Consider the following 18,438-nt stretch of genomic DNA (forward strand, 5'->3'; position numbering starts at 1 on the left):
CAGTAGGAAGAGTTTCAGACCATTTAATAGAGTTGTGTGCCTTTATTGCAGTTTTCAATGTACGATGTTGACGCTCAATTTTGCCATTGCACTGAGGATGATATGCAGTTGTTCTGTTGATTTTTACTCCACATAAGTTGGTAAGAGATTTAAACGTTTCAGAATCAAACTGTGATCCTCTATCGGTAATTACTCTGTATGGCACTCCAAATCTAACTATCCAATTTTCATAGAAACATCTGGCGACTGTTTCAGCTTTGATATCAGGTATAGGAACTACTTCTATCCAGCTTGTAAAACGGTCAATACAAGTCAAACAGTATCTGTTTCCATTGGATGGGGGTAACGGTCCAATTAGGTCAATACGTATCTCGTTAAATCTTTCATCGGGTTGTCGATATTCTCCAAACTGGGATTTAGTATGTTTTGAAATTTTGTTTTTTTGGCAATCAATACAGGATTGTGCCCAAATTCGAACATCTTTTCGAATTCCAGGCCAAATAAATCTTGACGCTATCTGTTTGATAGTTGATCTGATTCCTGGATGAGATAAACCATGTATCAGTTTGAAAATAATCATTCTTGAATTTTTAGGTATATATGGTCTAATTTTATTAGCAGAGATATCACACCATAGAAATTTACCAGACTGTAGTGGTTGTTGTTTAAATTTTAAGGTTGTGTCTGATTGCATTAGTTGTTTTAATTCTTCATCACTACTTTGATCATCAGCAATTTTCTCATAATCTACACTAGTTACTTCTTGAATTCGGGATAACGCGTCTGCGACGATATTATTTTTGCCAATAATGTGTTGAAGGTTAGTCGAAAACTGGGATATGTACTGGAGATGTCTATTTTGTCTTGGAGATGCTTTTTCATTTTTTTGTTTGAAGGCAAAAACCAGTGGCTTATGGTCTGTAAATATAGTAAATTCTCGACCTTCTAATAGATGTTTGAAATGCTTTACAGAAAGATATATCCCTAATAATTCTCTGTCGTAGGTACTATATGATTTCTGTGCATCATTTAATTTTTTTGAATAGAAAGCTATCGGTTTCCAAGCACCATTTTCGTATTGTTCCAATACAGATCCGATTGCGAAATCTGAAGCATCTGAGCAAAGGCATAGAGGTAATTCAAACTTCGGATATGTTAGCAAGGCTACATTGGATAAGTCTTGTTTGCATTTTTCAAACATGTTAATAGCTTGTTCAGTCCACATTATTTTTCTTTTGTCATTTTTATGAGCTCCTTTCAAATATTCGTGGAGAATTGCTTGTGTTTTAGCAGCGTCTTTGATGTATCGTCTATAATAGTTTATTAGACCAAGAAAGGTTCTCAGTTCACGTATGGTTTCTGGCAACTTGTAATTATGGATTGCTTCTACTTTTTGGGAAAGGGGCTTGGATCCTTCCGAACTGATTTCATATCCCAAAAACTCCAATTTCTCCACAGCAATGACTGACTTGGAGATATTGATTCTGAGGCCATATTTATCTAATTTATCAAAAAGTTGTTTTAAATGAGATTGATGCTCTTCTTTGTTTCGAGATGCCACTAATATATCGTCTAGATAAGGAAAAACGAAATCAAGTCCACACAGAACTTCATTTATGAAGCGTTGAAACGTTGAAGGTGCATTTCTGAGGCCGAAACTCATAACGTTGAATTCAAAGAGTCCGAAAGGGGTAATTATTGCGGTTTTTTGTTTGTCCTCTTCATTTATAGGAAGTTGATAATAAGCTTTAAATAAATCGAATTTAGAAAATACTTTGGTGTCTTTTAAAATATGATGGAAATCTTCGATTCTTGGTATTGGATATCGGTCTGGTATTGTTTGGTCGTTTAGTCTTCTATAATCTCCACATGGTCTGTAAGACCCATCCTTCTTTTTAACCATATGTAAGGGACTTGCCCAGGGCGATTTTGAAGGTCTAATGATCCCGTTGTCTAGCATGAATTGAAATTCTTCTTTGGCTATTTTCAATTTTTTTGGATCTAATTGTCGTGCCTTAGAAAACACAGGTTTTCCCGTTGTGGCGATAAAATGTCGAATTTCATGTTTAGCATCACTAATTAATAAGTTTGGCTTAGTTAAATTTGGATATGAAGAGAATAATTCAGAAAACTTAGAATTTTTATCCATAGTGGAAATTGTTTCCGTCATGCATATTGGAGAAATTTCTCCTTTAACTGTTAAATTGGTTACTCCATCAATTAATCTTTTTTCTTTAATGTCAATTAATAAATTAAACTTATTAAGGAAATCGGCCCCTATTATTCCTTTATTAATTTTGGCGATAATAAATGGGAAATTAAATGAGCGGCGAAGTCCTAAATCAACAGTTAATATTTTGATTCCATAGGTTGTAATCTCGGATCCATTTGCTGCATATAGTTTAAAATCTTCTACTGTTTTATTTCGCTGAGTTGCAGGTATTAGACTAACATCAACTCCTGAATCAACTAAAAATCGTAATACTAAATTTTTATCCTTTACAAATAATCTGAACTTGCGGCTTTCATTAACATCAGCAACAGTTGTAGCCGCTAATCCTGTTGCATCATGGAGTTTTCCGACTTTTCTCGCCAAGCACATGGTGAATAACATTTCTCAGGTCGGCAACGATTACCAAATTTAAAATGATAGTAACAATATTTACCTTTCCTATTGAATGCTTTTATTGAATGACTGCGACTTCGAGATGTATTTCGGTAATTATTTCTAAATTTAGATCTACTACGGTCATTTATTTGCAGTGAATCAATTTTCTGTTCTAATGCTGCTATTCGTGCAATTAAAGCATCATTGTTGGTAACATTTGGTAAAACAGCACATATTTCTTCCCCAGTTTTCATTTCGTGAATTTTATCCGCCATCGTAGACAGTTTATCTAAACTTTCTTCACTGACAAGCAGAATATTTCGTATAAAATTCGGCATTTTATCAAGCCATAAAGATTTTAACACTTTTTCTGAAAAATCGTCTGCTCCTAAATTTTTCATTTTTTGCAAAAGTTGACTTGGCTTGTAATCTCCAAGTTCTAATCCTGTAACTAAGCGCTGAATTCTCTTGTTTTCGCTTTCCTTAAACGTATTTAAAAGTCTTTCTTTCGCCATGGTTTATTTGTTAGGCTTAGTGTCTTTAATAATGTCCCAAATATTTTCTACATACTTCTGTTCCAGTTGGGATATCAAATAATTAAATTTGGTTTCTTCAGTTGTGATCTTATTTATTTGAAACTGTGCTTCTACTTGGTAAAACCAAATGTCGGGTTTCTCTCTCCAAAAAGGTGGAATTTTAATGCTTACTTTATTAGCTTCGGCGTCCATGACGATCGTTGCTTCGATCTTTTCACTGTTTTTTGTAGCCATGTCAAAAATCCGGGTCACCAGTTGTACGCAACAGAGTTACAGGATAAAAATGATCAGCAGACATTTTTTAGAACACTCATTTTTTATTATTATTTTTTGATCTGTTGCCATTCGCAACTCTCATAAAAATAACATGAATAGACATGTGACATATGATGTTCCTACAGTCCAATTGGATCGAATTTGGCAGGAAATACCGCAATAGACCATCCGGGAGCTTTATCGGTCTATGCTACGACGTGTGTGCAGCTTGTATCCAAGTAAGAGGGGGGTCAACACCTTATTGAACTTGTTACTGTAACTCTGCAATAAATTATTCAATTATTCTGAAATTTTAATCATTTACTATTCTGTACATTGTCTTCCTATCCACCAATTTTCATTTCCATCGAACAACTCCTTCTTGGTGCATCGATTTTTCTGTTATAGAGTGTATATGAAATAATGAGTAGTCATGGAAATGATTTTTTTTTTCATTTAATTTATTATATGGCTTTTTAGTGATTGATTTAATGGAGACACTTGTGACTAGTATGAACATCGTTTTTCTGGTGGATTATGAAATTTCAAAAATTCTCTACTGAGAAATGTAATGCATTAACTCTCTCATTTAGCAACACTGATTTGCACAGCATATTTTAAACATTCTTTAAATTTTAAATCTATTTAAACTGCCTGGTTTTATAATATACATAATATTTATATATACATAATATTTATTCAAAAATAAAATTTATGTTATTAAAATGTAAAGTCTTCAAAGGTCTGTAAAATGTCCTCAAATGAAATTGAATAAAGGCCAAAGACACAAATGTCGCATTTCTTGCAAATGGTCCGTACGTGCATATGATTATTTTTTCGTTTATTGAGCAAAAGTTATTTGCTAAGGCCAAAGTTAATACCACTTGATATATAAAATATTGGCATAACTTCTGTAGTTTTTTTTCTATTATGATTGAACATTGCGCTAAATTTCGTTTTGTATACACCGTTTTATTTACTCATTTCTAGCAAGTATTGACTGATTGTTTGATTGATCTATCTTTTTTTTTTCCAGGAACTTTGAGAAACTCTTTTCTCCTTATCACGTACAGAACAAACTTTTCATAAGAGAGTGTTCATTTCACGGAAAAATTATACTATTTGGTTTTATATATTTTAAAATTTGCTTAAAAAAGAACTATCTCTGTCAAAAAAAAAATAGTTCTCCTGAAACGTAGATTGCATTTTCGGCAATCTGAAAAAAAAAGAAGATATATCTAAACATTCACTTACAACTACATATTGAAATTAAAAGTTAATAAACCAATGAAAATGTTCAATCTAAATGAATTCTTGTTTTTCAATATGAATAGTGGAAAATGTTCCACTTACCTTTAGACCGCCAATTTGATGATTCATAAACCTTTATTGGTTTTAATTACAAATAGATGAAGATGAATTTACATGAAATGGTAAATGATGATTATAAAGTGATCAAAACATTGAGTTAGGTATTAGCGCTGCATGGCGCGTCTCTAGTTACATTACATCTACTTCTACTGTTTTTAAGTTTTTGAGAAATAAAAAGTTATTACTTCTGTTGCGCCAGCGGCGCCATCTGGGGATAGTTTTCTGGGATGAGGGCTCGTTACATCCTCCCACCTTGAGTTTTGGACGACGAATGTCGTGACGAAACTCAATTAGGCAATTCAAGTCTATAAAGTTTTCGACATGGTCGTAAGTATGATCTATGCCGAGTTTTTACGCGCACCACTCTTATTTTTCCATCTTCGCCGGGGTAAAGAGCTTCTATTTTGCCCAAAAGCCAATTGATGCGTTTGTTGTTATCGTCTCCTACGAGAACGATTTCTCCTTCTTTAACTTGAGAGTCTTTCTTTTTACGGGCAAAATTCTTAAGTTGTCCTAAGTATTCAATTCGGAAACGTTTTCTTAAGTCCTCTCGAATTTTTTGACGATAGGCAAATCGTTTTTTCATCCTGGTGGCATCAATTAAATCAATATCTGGTACTCCAGATTCTTTAAGGTCGTGCAAAAACATGGCAGGTGTTAATGGTATCAGGTCCTCTAGATCTTCTGAGATGTACGTAAGTGGTCTGGAATTTATGATGCTTTCAACATCACAAATGACTGTGTATAGCTCTTCATAGAGAAGGTTTGCTCTTCCAAGGACTTTCCGTAAAATTGATTTTAGCATTCCAATCATTCTTTCAAAAAATCCACCCCACCAGGGTGCAGAAGGAGGATTGAACTTCCAGTGAATCTTTTTCGAAGTAGCAAACTCTTTTAGTTTTTTGAAGTCTACTGATTTCAGATCTGTAGACGCTCGAGTCAGATTTGTGCCGTTGTCAGAGAAAACCGTTGCGGGTCTTCCTCGTCGTGCTATAAACCTTCTAAATGCCAACAGAAAGCTATCCGTGGAAAGTGAAGTTACTAATTCAACATGAATGGCTCGGAAAACCGCACAGGTGAACAGCACGATCCAACTCTTGCTTCCATCCTTCAAAAAGAGTGGTCCGCACAAATCCACTCCAATGACCTCGAAAATCAATGCTTCTCGTACACGATCTTCAGGTAGAGGACCACTTAGCACTTCTGTAGGACGAGCACTGAATCTTTTGCAAGTGACACATTTCTTAATCACTCGTTGAACAGTTTTTCTGCATCTGAGGATCCAATATTGTTCTCTTAGAACTGACATTACAATTTGAGTTCCGGCATGTTTTAGTTCTTTGTGTTTATCAAGTATAAGGCAGTGAGTGACATTATGGTCAGATGGTAGAACAATAGGATACTTAAATGTTCTCAAATCCTGCCTCATGGCTATTCTTGTTCTGACTCGTATAAGGCCTTCATCATCCGTTATAGTTTGTAAAGAAGTATAGCAAGGCTTGGTTTCTTCTGCTAGGCATCTGTTCTGCACGTACTTCATAATAACCATTTCAGCGTCTTTCATTTCTTCAATAGTCAGTTGTTTCTCGAAGTTTCGTTCATCCGTAGCACTCTTGATGTTTCTATAAAATCTGTAAATCCAAGCAGTTACCTTTATCATTTTTCGATATGATGTTAAAGTATCATATAACGGAATTTGTCCTTTGAATAAATTTGTTGAAGTCACTACCGTTTTTCTTCTTTCAGCGTTGATAATGTCCAAATCTGGATCGATAATATCTTTTGGCCAGAGCTGTGGTGGATCTTTCAACTATATAGGGCCCTCCCACCATTTAGATTGCTTAAGATGCTCTGCAGAACATCCTCGTGAGGGAAGATCAGCTGGATTAAGAGTTCCGGGAACATAATTCCATTCTTCTGGCAAACTGAGAGATCTGATTTCTTGGACTCTGTTGTAAACAAAAGGGGCCCAATTTTCATTCCTTTTTATCCAAAAGAGGGCATTTACTGAATCTGACCAGAAAAATGTTGGAATATTTTCAAGTCTTAAGTCTGATTTAACTCCATGTGCCAGTCTAGCTCCAATTGTACAGGATAAAAGTTCAAGTCTGGGTATTGTGACGGGTTTTAGAGGAGCTACTCGAGATCGAGCTTGAATGAGCTGACATGATGTCGAGTCATCGTTTGGCTTCTCAGGAATATGCATGTAGCATAAGCTACCTTGCTCGCATCACAAAAAATATGCAAACTTAAATTTCTCGAACCTTCAGGATTGTCCAAGAGACATCTCGGAATCGTTATATCTTTCAATTGACTTAGTTGTTTTTGCCATTTTTCAAACGGTTTTCTAATAGAAGATGGTAATTCTGCATCCCAGTGCATTTTAGCTTCCAGCACTCCTGAAGCATGATCTTCGGTCTTAATGTTACTGGACACGTGTAACCAATGGGGTCGAATACTTTGTGAACTTCAGACAGAATTTTTCTTTTGGTTGAAGTCTCAGAGGCCTGCGATGTTTCCTTTAAGTCCAAAGTCAATGAATCAGTACTTAATTTCCAAATCAGTCCCAAAACTGGTACTTTTCTTTCTTCATTAGGGATGGCTACTTCTTGTGAATTTAGGATACTATGCTCCCACCCTCTTAGATCGAATAGAGCTCTCTTCAATATATACTGAGATTCAGTAATAAATTTGTGCAAATGTTCTCTATCTTCAACACTGGTTAAGCAATTATCTACATAAAATGATTCTTCTAATTTAACTGCAGTTTCCAGCATTGATTCTGTCTCTTTCTTCAAATTGTACCGTAGGGTGGCTCCCAACAAATATGGACTGCAAGTCAAGCCCAACACCACTCTTCTATGTTGGTAAATTTTGATCTTCGAAAGGTCTCCATTTTCACACCATAGAAATCTTAGGAAAGGTCTATCAGCTTCACTCAGTTGGATCTGTAAGAAAGCTTTTCGAATATCTGCAATGACTCCAATCTTATTTAATCTAAATCTGTTGATCACTGAAGGAATGAGCTCCACAAGATTAGGTCCTTTTTCAAGACAATTATTGATAGAGAGGAATTTTTTATTTTGGTCGAACCATCAAAAACAGGTCTGATCTTGGTAGTAGAATTTTCTTTTATCACTGCTCGATGGGGCAAAAAATGTTCATTGGCGGCTGTATCGTCTGGGTCAACCTCTTCGATAATTCCCTCTTGTAGCCATTCTTTAAATACCGCTTCATAATCTTCTAACATTTCTGATTTCTTTAGGGACTCAACGCAGTTCTTCAATCTTCTTTCAGCAACATTTCTATAACTAGGCAAAGTAGGGTGATTTAAGATCCATGGAAGGCTCACTTCATATCTCCCATCTTCAAGTTACCTTAATGTTGCGATTAAAATGGTTTTCGGTAGCTTTCGCAATTTCTTCTCTTGATTCTTTTTCACCTGGGTCTAATATTCCTAACGTATCTAGTTTCCAGAGATCCGAAATTTTAGCCTGAGCCACATGAAGGGACAAAACTGTGTTGGTACTATTACTGTTTTCAGGATCACGAGTTTTACCCATAAGTGTCCAACCTAATCGCGTTTCGAATGCAATTAAATTTTCTGAAACCGATTTAATAATACCTGTGAAAAGTTTACCGCAAACGTCGGCTCCGATAAGTAAATCAATTTCTTTAGTTTCCGAATTCACCCCTCCTATGTCTTTATAATCGCAAAATTTAATTCCTAACTTACTCGCTTCTTTTATCCACGAGCCGTCTCTTATTTTAGGAATTTCTGTAAAAATTTTTTCCTGATCATAAACTTCAAAGTTACAAAAATAATCCCGATTTAAATCGCTCAAAAAAATTCTGTATTTATAATGCTGATTAGTTCTTTGCAATCCACCGAAAAGACTATGATTTAAGTTTTCCTGCCCTATTGGTTTGTAACCTATTTTATTTATTGTTTCTTTTAAAAGACTGTGCCCTCGCTCCTATCTTATGCGACAAATCGAATGCTCGTTTTAAGCAATTGTCATCATCTGTGCTGACTGGCTTTGTAAATTTCATTCAAGTGAGTGAACAAGAACGTCAAGAATCATTTCGTGTCGCTACTCAAAACATTATAAAATTCATTTTCCAGACGTATCCTTACTTCTCTGCAACCAGTTCTACCCTAACGGACATCGATAGTAGTATTTTAACTAAGCAAATTGACGTTATAAAAGATGTCCTTCGCTCTGACGAAGACGATTCTTTGTTACACCACTTCTCTAACTTGCTGGACATATACAACGAATACTGGGAACACAGACGCTCAATTGTTGGAAAACTTCCAATACCTTGCAGTATATTTAAATCTGATGTGGAATCCGTGATGAAAAAACTGCTGGAAATAGTTCATAAAGCTTGTTTACGAAATTTCGGAGAAATCTTCATGATTAAATTTTTGAGAATGTACAACGAATTTTTGAAACACTTAAAAGGAATTAATTTTGCATGGTTCATTTCTAAGATTTCGTATTTTAAGGAGTTAAAAGGAAATGTCGAGGAGGTGACAAAAGGCAACATTACAGCGTACAAAATTAAAGAACCTGAAAGATTCATTGAAAAACTCGAGAAAAAACAAGGAGAACCTCCTAAGCATTTTGTGATTGAAACGATAAAAAAGTTATTGGATATTATAATATTGTTATTTAATAAAGCAGATTGGAGTGATGAAGATTGCGTCAAATCGGTGGGGGATTTGTTACTCGCCATTGGGCATTCATTTACTCATTTCGAAGATCAAACTGACTACACTGATCTGGAACACTTCGTAAGAGACTGTACTCTACCATTTCAATGCGTCGTAGAAAACTGCAAAGATTATTCGGATTTTAAAAAATCTCTTGACAGCGTTGAGAACTTCTACCTGAATTCTCGCAAACAAAATCAGATTGGGATACAGCAAGCTTTAAAGTTTTGCGAACGAGAGGTGAGTAGAGCAGCTGGAAAAAATGAGTTTCAAATAAAAATTAACAAAAACATACTAGAAGACTGTTACAACCGTTATACGAAAAAGATGGTATCTTTGGAAAATTTAGAAATCGCTGAAATTTTGAAAGAGCTTAAGAAAGATCTGGGAAAAGTGAAAAAACTGCCTTTTTAAAAATGGACCCCTAAATTTAAACAAAACGTTCTACCTGTTTTATTGGCCTAACTTAGCTTCAGTTTGGTCTTTTCAAGAATCCAAAGATGTTGCAATCATAAAGAAAAGAATAGAACCACATTGTGTTCAAATTTTGTGCATACTGAGACTTTTGGGTGTTGACCACGAGACTACTGGGGTGCCAAAACAGTTTGTTCAGATTTTAACAGGTCAAGGAAAATCACTTATTTTGTGTCTTATCTCTGCGTTAATAGCTTTGACAGAAAATGAAGCATTTGTAGTATGCTACAGTGATTTGTTAGCAAAGCGTGATGAATAAGATTTCGATCCCTTTTTTTCTATTTTTAATCAATTTGATTTAAAGTCTAAAATAAGTTATAATACTTTTGGCGACATGGCTCAAAAAACATTGACTCGTAAGGTTAACGGTATTGAAAGTTCATTACATTCTATTACTGAGGATTTTGTCTTAAATAAACTTAATTATAAAGTAGTGGATAATAATAAAGATTTTAAAAGAACCGTTCTTTTAATTGATGAGGCTGATGTATTTTTCTCTGAAGATTTTTATGGTAATACTTGTAATCCTGCTGTATTTTTGAAAATGAAAGAGCTATCAGAAATTCAGCCGGAGATTTGGAAAATTGTTGAAAGTGGTATTACTGAGAGAGACAAGGTGCTGAGAAAAATTACTGAGTTCATCAATTTACGCATAAAATATGAAAAGTACGGTGAGTTCAGTACATTTTTAAAAAGTACCACCGATCTGTTTGAAAATAATCTAAAAGAGATGGTTGATGACGCAATTTTCGTCTCGAAAAGCAGCGCAAATAAAGTGATTGACGAAACACACAAAATTAATAAAGATGGATTCATTTCTTACCGAGATTTTTCTCTTATTTATTATACAAATATATTCGTCCGATATCAGAACGTGTTCAATTATTTCAGATTGAAAAAAGACAATTATGAACACAAAAATTATAGGAACTATGGTTACTTGTCAGTGAAAATGGGCTCCATCTCTTATGCAAATTTACCTTTGAGTTATGAAAACATCCTTGGTGTGAGTGGCACGCTTATGACTCTAAATGAATCTGAAAGAAACGCAATAATTAAGTATGGAATTCAGACCATGCCTGCAATGCCATCTTTCTACGGAGAGCGAAAACTTATTTTCGAACCCTCGAAAGATGTTTTTATTCTGGACACGCAAGACAGTTGGCTTTCTTTCATATTCGATGTTGTAAAAAATGTTCACCTTAATCGCGCCGTCTTAGTTTTCGTCGAAACCGATATCGAAATGCAATTATTCGCTGAGAAATGTAAAAATAATATCAACCGCCTACACACACTAACTGGAAATGAAGATTCTGAAGCAATGGAATGGCGTGCAAACGAGGCAGGTATTGCACACAATGTGACCCTCGCCACCAAAACCATGGGTCGGGGAATCGACTACAAGTCAAACGACCGCAGCGTGGAAGAAAAGGGAGGTATTCATGTCATTCAAACGTTCTTTTCTTTGGATGAAAAAGAAGAGATACAGATCAAAGGCCGAACAGCGAGGAAAGACAATAAGGGTACTAACCAATTGATCTTATGCAGGGAGCATTTGAAAAGTTTGAATTGTTCAGAAACCGATGCTGGTAGACCAATTAACACTTACGCCGAGCTGTGTGATGCCAGAAAGAAAATAGCCAGTGATATTGGCAATGTTGTTGAAGAGCGCATTGAAAGATCCGGAAAGAAACACAAAATGACTATGCAATATTTTGAATCCCTTGCTAATTATGCACCAAAAAAAACGAAGCGCAATTTTATCTAAATATCCCTTTGTAGAGCATAATTAATTTATTGTTATAATCATTATTAAATGTAACAATATCATATGTCCAATGTTTAGAATATAATTGTCATGCTACTCATGTTTTTAAAATTAATAACCAGACTAGTAGGTCAGATAATTTTACAATGCTTATTTCCCTTGTTATTTTCAATTATTTATTTACATTATTATTTATTAAGTTACATGAATTAAGTTATTATGTAAATTGAGATAAATATTGGGTATATAATTTATTTTCATTTCTTTTTCAAGTTTTAATTTGATCAAATCTGTTCAATTCTGATTTGATCTGTTATTATAGTTGATAAAGTCCGAATTGTTGTCATTGTCCTTTAGATTTGCATTACTACTTGTACTTTTATTATGCATACAATTTAAATGCTTGCAATTATTAATATTATTTTGATTATTATTATTCCATGAAATTTATAAAGGAAAAAAAACAGTTTTAATGGCAAATAAAATGTTTGATCAAAATATTTCTCTTCTCTTTCAGAAATTTAGGTATTGGTTAAGTTCTGAGTTACAATTTGAAGGAAGTTTTAAATGTCTAGCAACAATTTTACCATGGCCCCAGTTGGGCTCAAAATTATCTCAATAACGGACCAATATCGGGACGTGTAAGTCCTGGAATGGCTTTTAACATTGGATAATAACTATATAGGGCCGATATTGGTTGAAAAGTGACTGCAAAATATTGGGTGAAATGGACAATTCTATATAGAGCCGATATTGGCTGAATAATGGATATGAAATATTATGTTAATCTAACAGTTCTATATAGGGTCAACATCGGATCTTTTTACCTTTATTAAGTCAAGATTAATGAATATTAGTTCAACGAGAACCCAAGTTATTTTGCTGCTAGAGATGTTTTTATGTTTTCAGCCAAACCTAAGAGTAACGCAATTAACAACATTTAGATAACATTTTTAATATCGATTCTAAAAATGAAATTCTTTAAAACAAAAACGTTACAAATTAAGTGACATTTAGCTCGTTGTATTCTGAGTGATGGTTCTGAAATAGAATTTGAATTTTTCAAACATTTTTAAAAAATGAAGATAAAATCAAAACATTTAAAAAAAAAATGAAGATAAAATCAAATTTTAATGTTCAAAAGAAATAAACTTGTTTAGCGTCTTGATTTTATAAATCGATTTAAATTTTTTCTGTTTAATTAAACTATCAAGTTCACTATTATCTCTAAACCTCCGTGGCAATTTTTTTTTTTTTTTTGATTTGGTTCAACTATTTGAACTTTATTTAAATTAGTATTTAAAACATAGATTTTTGTGCTGCACATAAAAGCGTTAATAAAGCATAAATAATGATACATAAAAGGTCATACTTAAATTTCGGTCTTATAAACAAGAACCTTCCTCGGTGTTTTAACACTAAATGACCAATATTTTCATTTGTGTTTAGATGTGTGAGGAAGGTTCTTGTTTACAGACTATAGTATGTTCATTCTCGCACTTTTATTTTTGCTATTTTAACATATCTTTCAAATATTTTACTCTTTTAAAATAATTTAACTTTTTATTCTTCAAAGTATAAATTTCACTGCTATAAGTTACCATAGGTCTAATAAATTTAATTTCTTTAGAAATGAGTTTAATCCTTTAATTAAGTATTTTATTTTATAACTGGTTTAGAATGACCGATTCAATTCTCAGTTTACAACCATAAATGTTCAAGTCCGTAGGTTTGAAATTTTGAACAAAGCCCAGAAGACAAGTGAACTCTTAGATTTAGCATTAGGAGAAAATACTCATTGCGGATGACTTCTTGATGGAATTAACACACATTTGCATTACATTGAAAGGAAAACTAAAAAATATTTAAGAATGAAAACTACAAAAATGATACATAAAAGGAAGAATGCATTTATTTCCTCTTTGTATTATCAAATTAATGTCTTCAGAAAAACTAAACAATTATCATTGGTTTTTTTGAGCCAAGGTAAATGAAATTCTTTCAACATTGAACTTTTCTACAGCAAGTGAGGATAAATTTTAATTGGTGGACTTAGTTCGTTTCATGTGTATAATAATTTATCTGCTCATTGTTAATTGCTGTATTTCTGGTTTAAGAAAGCAACACTAAACAAAATTTTCATAAAGCATGATCAAACAAAATTTTTTGCAAATTACGGATTTTTTTTCTCCCAAAACAGAAAATAGTTGCTTCTTAGAGAAAATTACAAATTTCTGCTAAGAACTGTTTTCGAAGTGTCAATTTATTATTCAATTCAGAATTTAAAAAAAAAAAATTTCAGGACATGGTAAGTAACCAAGCTAACCGAGAAGTTCTCTATCTTCAGTTTCTTAATAAATTTCATTTCAACCGAGGAACGTAAGGGAAGAACTCTGGAGCAGTATTCAAATTCTGTACTTCATTTGATGAATTGACGTCATTTAATGAATTTGTACCATTCCTAAACACTGCTAATAAAAAAAATTCTTGCCTCAAACAGCCTGAGTTAGTTCACCTTTTTTCCTATCTTTTTCAGACAGTTTGCAATTTTTAAGGAATCTTAGAATTTTCCAACCATTCTTTGTGTAGCTTGAAGAATAAGAAAAAAACTGGTTTGTTCCAAGCAAATTTTTACTTACGAGTATTGTTGTTCTTTTTTCTTTTTCCTTGTTGATAACTTTTTCATCAATTTTATATTCAGATAGAGGCCATGTGTTTTCAGGTAATTTCAACCAGGAAGAACCTTCCCACCACCTTTGAACTCAATAATTTTGTTACCGAGCAGCCGCGTGATGGTAGATCGGCTGGATTAGAGTGACCGGGAACGTGTCGCCAATTTCCTAATGAAAGAGCACGGATTTCTTTTACTCTATTTCTGACAAACACACTCCATGGCTCATCTTTCTGGATCCATTGTAAAGCAGTTGTAGAATTGGACCAATAATGAATTTTGACATTTTCTATTTCTAAGCTTTTCTTAACGAAATCTGCTAGACGAGTACCAATGCAACAGCTTAGAAGTTCAAGTCTAGGAAAAGATATTCTTTTTAAAGGTGCTATTCTTGATTTAGCAAGTAACAATTGTACTTTTGTTTGACATTCTGTCTCACATCTAATGAAAACAACAGCTGCATATGACAGACCACTAGCGTCGCAAAATACATGAAGACTTAAGCTACTATTTCTCAGAATAGCGTGACGGGGAATTTTCACTGTATGCAGTATATTCAGATCTTCCAACCATTTGAGAAATTTCTTTTTTATAACCTCAGAAACATTTGAATCCCAACCTAATTTATTTTTGCTTGATTATCTTACAAGTTCCATTCCTCTTGTTACTTGAAAAATATTCATTAAACATAGTACAACCAGAAACTGTCTTCAGTAAGAACAACTCAATTATAATTAAAACTGTATTTTTGTGATTTATCATCGCACGAGGCTTCTTTTGAATTAACAAAATTGTGATTACTTAAATTAGATTTCTGAGTGAAAAACTTATAAAAACATTTGTAATACTAATTCAATACTAAACAATATAATCTACAGTTAAACTCATATTGATTGCAAAGGATTTTTCACACACATCACAATAATAACTCATTTATCCAATATGAACAAGAACGTATTCTTTTAAAAGAATTTTCTATGAAAATGTTTTATAGCACATACTGCATGAATAAGGTTACTTTCTAACTTTTATAAAATATGAACACCCACAAAAAATACATCACTCATTTATCCAATATGAACAAGAAAATAATTTTGTAGGTTGTTTATCGAAGGCTTCGTCGTAATATAAAATTATGCTTTTTTTGCGAATAATCTGCCATTTTTATAGCTGCTGTGAGTTTGCAACTACTACTTCTGACTATTAGGTGAAGTTTAGCCTATCTAAAGCCTGTGTTGTCTACGCTTATTTTGAAAATGTCGCAAAACATCAATATGGAGAAAAGCCACAGTTTTGTGAAAATGAAAAACATTTGTAGTCTAATGTTTCAATATTTAAAAACTTACTCCAATGCTGCATTACCTGGGCTCATAAAAATTTGCAAAAACTGAGAATAAGGCAGCGATTTAGGTAATTTTCATGGAAAAATATTGCCAGATTGGCAATTTTTAAAATTTTTTATTAACTTTTAAAATATTTAAATTATTTGTCTGTTCTAATGCTATGAGAATTCATCCTGGCAAGATTATATAATCTAGTTTAAAATCATCAGATTGCTTCAAGTATAAGGCACTTAAACTATGGCTTTATTTTTCTTGGCAATAGAGTTATTGGCAACATTATGCAGAAAGAGTTTATGTACTTAAAAAATTTATGTCAATTTACTTACAGATTACAGAATAATACTTTGTAAAAATTTATTATAAGCAATTAAGGAAAATTTCAAACAATTATAAAAAAAAAATTCAAATTAATAAATAAAATAAAAATGCATGAACAAAGTTTTTCTTTCTTTAAAATGGATTTACGTGAGAAAGATTTCTTGCACAAACTGTATGAACGAGGTTTTTTCTAAAGTATGAATATCAGTGTATCATTAACTGACATTTTAACGAGAAGCTGCAGGTATAAGTATAATCTGCAGTATGTCAGAACAACAGAATGTTTATTCAGCTATATTCGAATGAGAAAGATTAATCACACGAGAATAGAGTTTTTCCCAAAATGAAGAAAATATTGTTTACATAAATTAAATTTCTGAGTGAAAGATTTATTTCACACACTGCATGAATACGCTTTCTCTCCAACATTAATAAGAGTGTTTATTTAAACTAAATTTATGCAAGAAAGATTTATTACACATACTGCATGAATAAAGTTTCTCTCAAGTTTTGAACAACAGAGTGTATCTATAACTAAAATTTCAATGCTCAAATATTTTATTGCAAACACAATCTGACTAAGGTTTCTCTCTAGTGTGAACAAGGTAGTGTACCTTCAAATGAGATTTGGATGAGAAACTTTTAACACACAGGCTGCATGAATAAGGTTTCTCTCGAGTATGAACAACAGAGTGTACCTTTAACTGAAATTTCAATGAGAAAGTTTTATCGCACACTGCATGAATAAGGTTTCTCTCCTGTATGAACAAAGAAATGTCTAGATAAACTTGGTTGCTGTGTGAACGATTGATCACACACACTACATGAATAAAGTTTTTCTTCGGTATGAAGAAGAGAGTGTTGATTTAAGTTATATTTTTGTGCAAAAGATTGATTACACACACTGCAAGAATAGGGTTTCTGCCCAGTGTGAACAAGAGAATGTTTTTTTAATGAAGATTTACGCCTGAAGAATTTATTGCAGACACTGCACGAATAGGGTTTCTCTCCAGTATGAATAATGCAGTGTATCTTTAAATAAGACTTCAATGAGAAAGTTTTATTGCACACACTGCATGAATAAGGTTTCTCACCAGTATGAACTAGGGAATGTCTATACAAGCTATATTTATGTGCGAATGACAGATTACACACACTACACGAATAAAGTTTCTCTCCAGTGTGAACAAGAGAGTGCTGATTTAAATGACTTTTCTGTGTAAAAGATTGTTTACACACACTGCATGAATAGGGTTTCTGTCCTGTATGAATAAGAGAGTGTTGTTTTAAAGAAGATATATGTGCGAAAGTTTTATTGCACACACTACATGAATAAGGCGTCTCTCCAGTATGAACAACAGAGTGTATCTTTAACTGACATTTCGATGAAAAAGTTTTATCGCACACACTGCATGAATAAGCTTTCTCTCTAGTATGAACAAGGGCATGCCTATATAAACTAGATTTATGAGTGAATGACTGATCACACACATTACATGAATAAACTTTCTCCCCAGTATGAACAAGAGAGTGTTGATTTAAATAACATTTATGTGTGAAAGATTTATGGCACACACTGCATTTATACGGTTTCTGTCTAGTATAAATAAGAGAGTGCTTTTTTAACGAAGATTTTTGTGTGAAAGATTTTTTACACACACTGCATGAATAAGGTTTCTCTGGAGTATGAACATCACGGTGTACCGGTAACTGAGATTTCGATGAGAAAGTTTTATCACACATGTTGAATTTTATCACAACTTTATTTCAGTGAAGATATATATATATATATTTTTTTAATTTCTCTCTATGATAAAAATTGATTGCACTCTCTCAGTTACTCCGCATGGAGTAGTTTTCCGCATGAACGTATTTTTGCTTGATTGACAGGAGAGAACATAGTAATAATTCAAACTTTCTTGGCTTCAGCATGGCGAAAGGCAAGGGATTAACTTAAAATTTTATTGACTACCTCAGTAAGTAGAAATGAGGAATATTTCCGTACCGTTACGGAAATCACCCCTAGAAATCCTTTATTCAACAAATGTTAGCATCAGTCAGGAACCAAAATCACATATTAAGAATCATTTAAACAGCGCAAATTATTAGTTCATTATGTCAAGAGCACAGACATAAAAATAATAAGTTTCTCAGAGTGTTTGTTATTGTTTTTCGATTTCCGTTTCCGGCTATTCCTAGAGCGTTTAACACTTTCTTGTTCTGCCCACCGTTCGAATGCATAAACTATTTATTTTTTTACGTATTTTTTATTTATTTATTTTTTTGCATATTTTCCAACTGACCTTGTCTCACTTGGATCAGTCTGCATAGGGACCGAGGGTGTGCGGTATTGGTCCTCGTTAAACTGTGCTAC

General features: G+C 33.2%; 4 protein-coding genes across 4 annotated transcripts; all 4 read right to left on the reverse strand.

The window, feature by feature from the left end:
* Positions 1 to 5,056: 5,056 nt before the first annotated feature.
* LOC147814845 (uncharacterized) lies at positions 5,057 to 6,430 on the reverse strand. Its single transcript, XM_087156506.1, has one exon. It carries the CDS (start codon positions 6,428 to 6,430, stop codon positions 5,057 to 5,059), a length of 1,374 nt encoding a protein of 457 aa, XP_087012632.1.
* A 150-nt stretch (positions 6,431 to 6,580) lies between these two features.
* Positions 6,581 to 6,976, reverse strand: LOC147814846 (uncharacterized). The gene has a single exon (XM_087156507.1). The coding sequence runs from the start codon at positions 6,974 to 6,976 to the stop codon at positions 6,581 to 6,583; it is 396 nt and encodes a 131-aa protein (XP_087012633.1).
* Positions 6,977 to 7,085: 109 nt separating this feature from the next.
* Positions 7,086 to 8,020, reverse strand: LOC147814847 (uncharacterized). The gene is made up of 2 exons (XM_087156508.1): positions 7,864 to 8,020; positions 7,086 to 7,813 (listed from the first exon to the last, which is right to left on the reverse strand). The coding sequence occupies exons 1-2, from the start codon at positions 8,018 to 8,020 to the stop codon at positions 7,086 to 7,088; spliced, it is 885 nt and encodes a 294-aa protein (XP_087012634.1).
* An 8,262-nt stretch (positions 8,021 to 16,282) lies between these two features.
* LOC107445198 (uncharacterized) lies at positions 16,283 to 18,302 on the reverse strand. Its single transcript, XM_087156993.1, has one exon. It carries the CDS (start codon positions 17,805 to 17,807, stop codon positions 16,791 to 16,793), a length of 1,017 nt encoding a protein of 338 aa, XP_087013119.1. The 5' UTR covers positions 17,808 to 18,302; the 3' UTR covers positions 16,283 to 16,790.
* Between the last annotated feature and the right edge of the window lie 136 nt (positions 18,303 to 18,438).

This window comes from Parasteatoda tepidariorum, chromosome 2 (genome assembly GCF_982258835.1).
Source record: "Parasteatoda tepidariorum strain Cologne lab strain chromosome 2, Ptep-v5.0, whole genome shotgun sequence".
Taxonomy (NCBI): domain Eukaryota; kingdom Metazoa; phylum Arthropoda; class Arachnida; order Araneae; family Theridiidae; genus Parasteatoda; species Parasteatoda tepidariorum.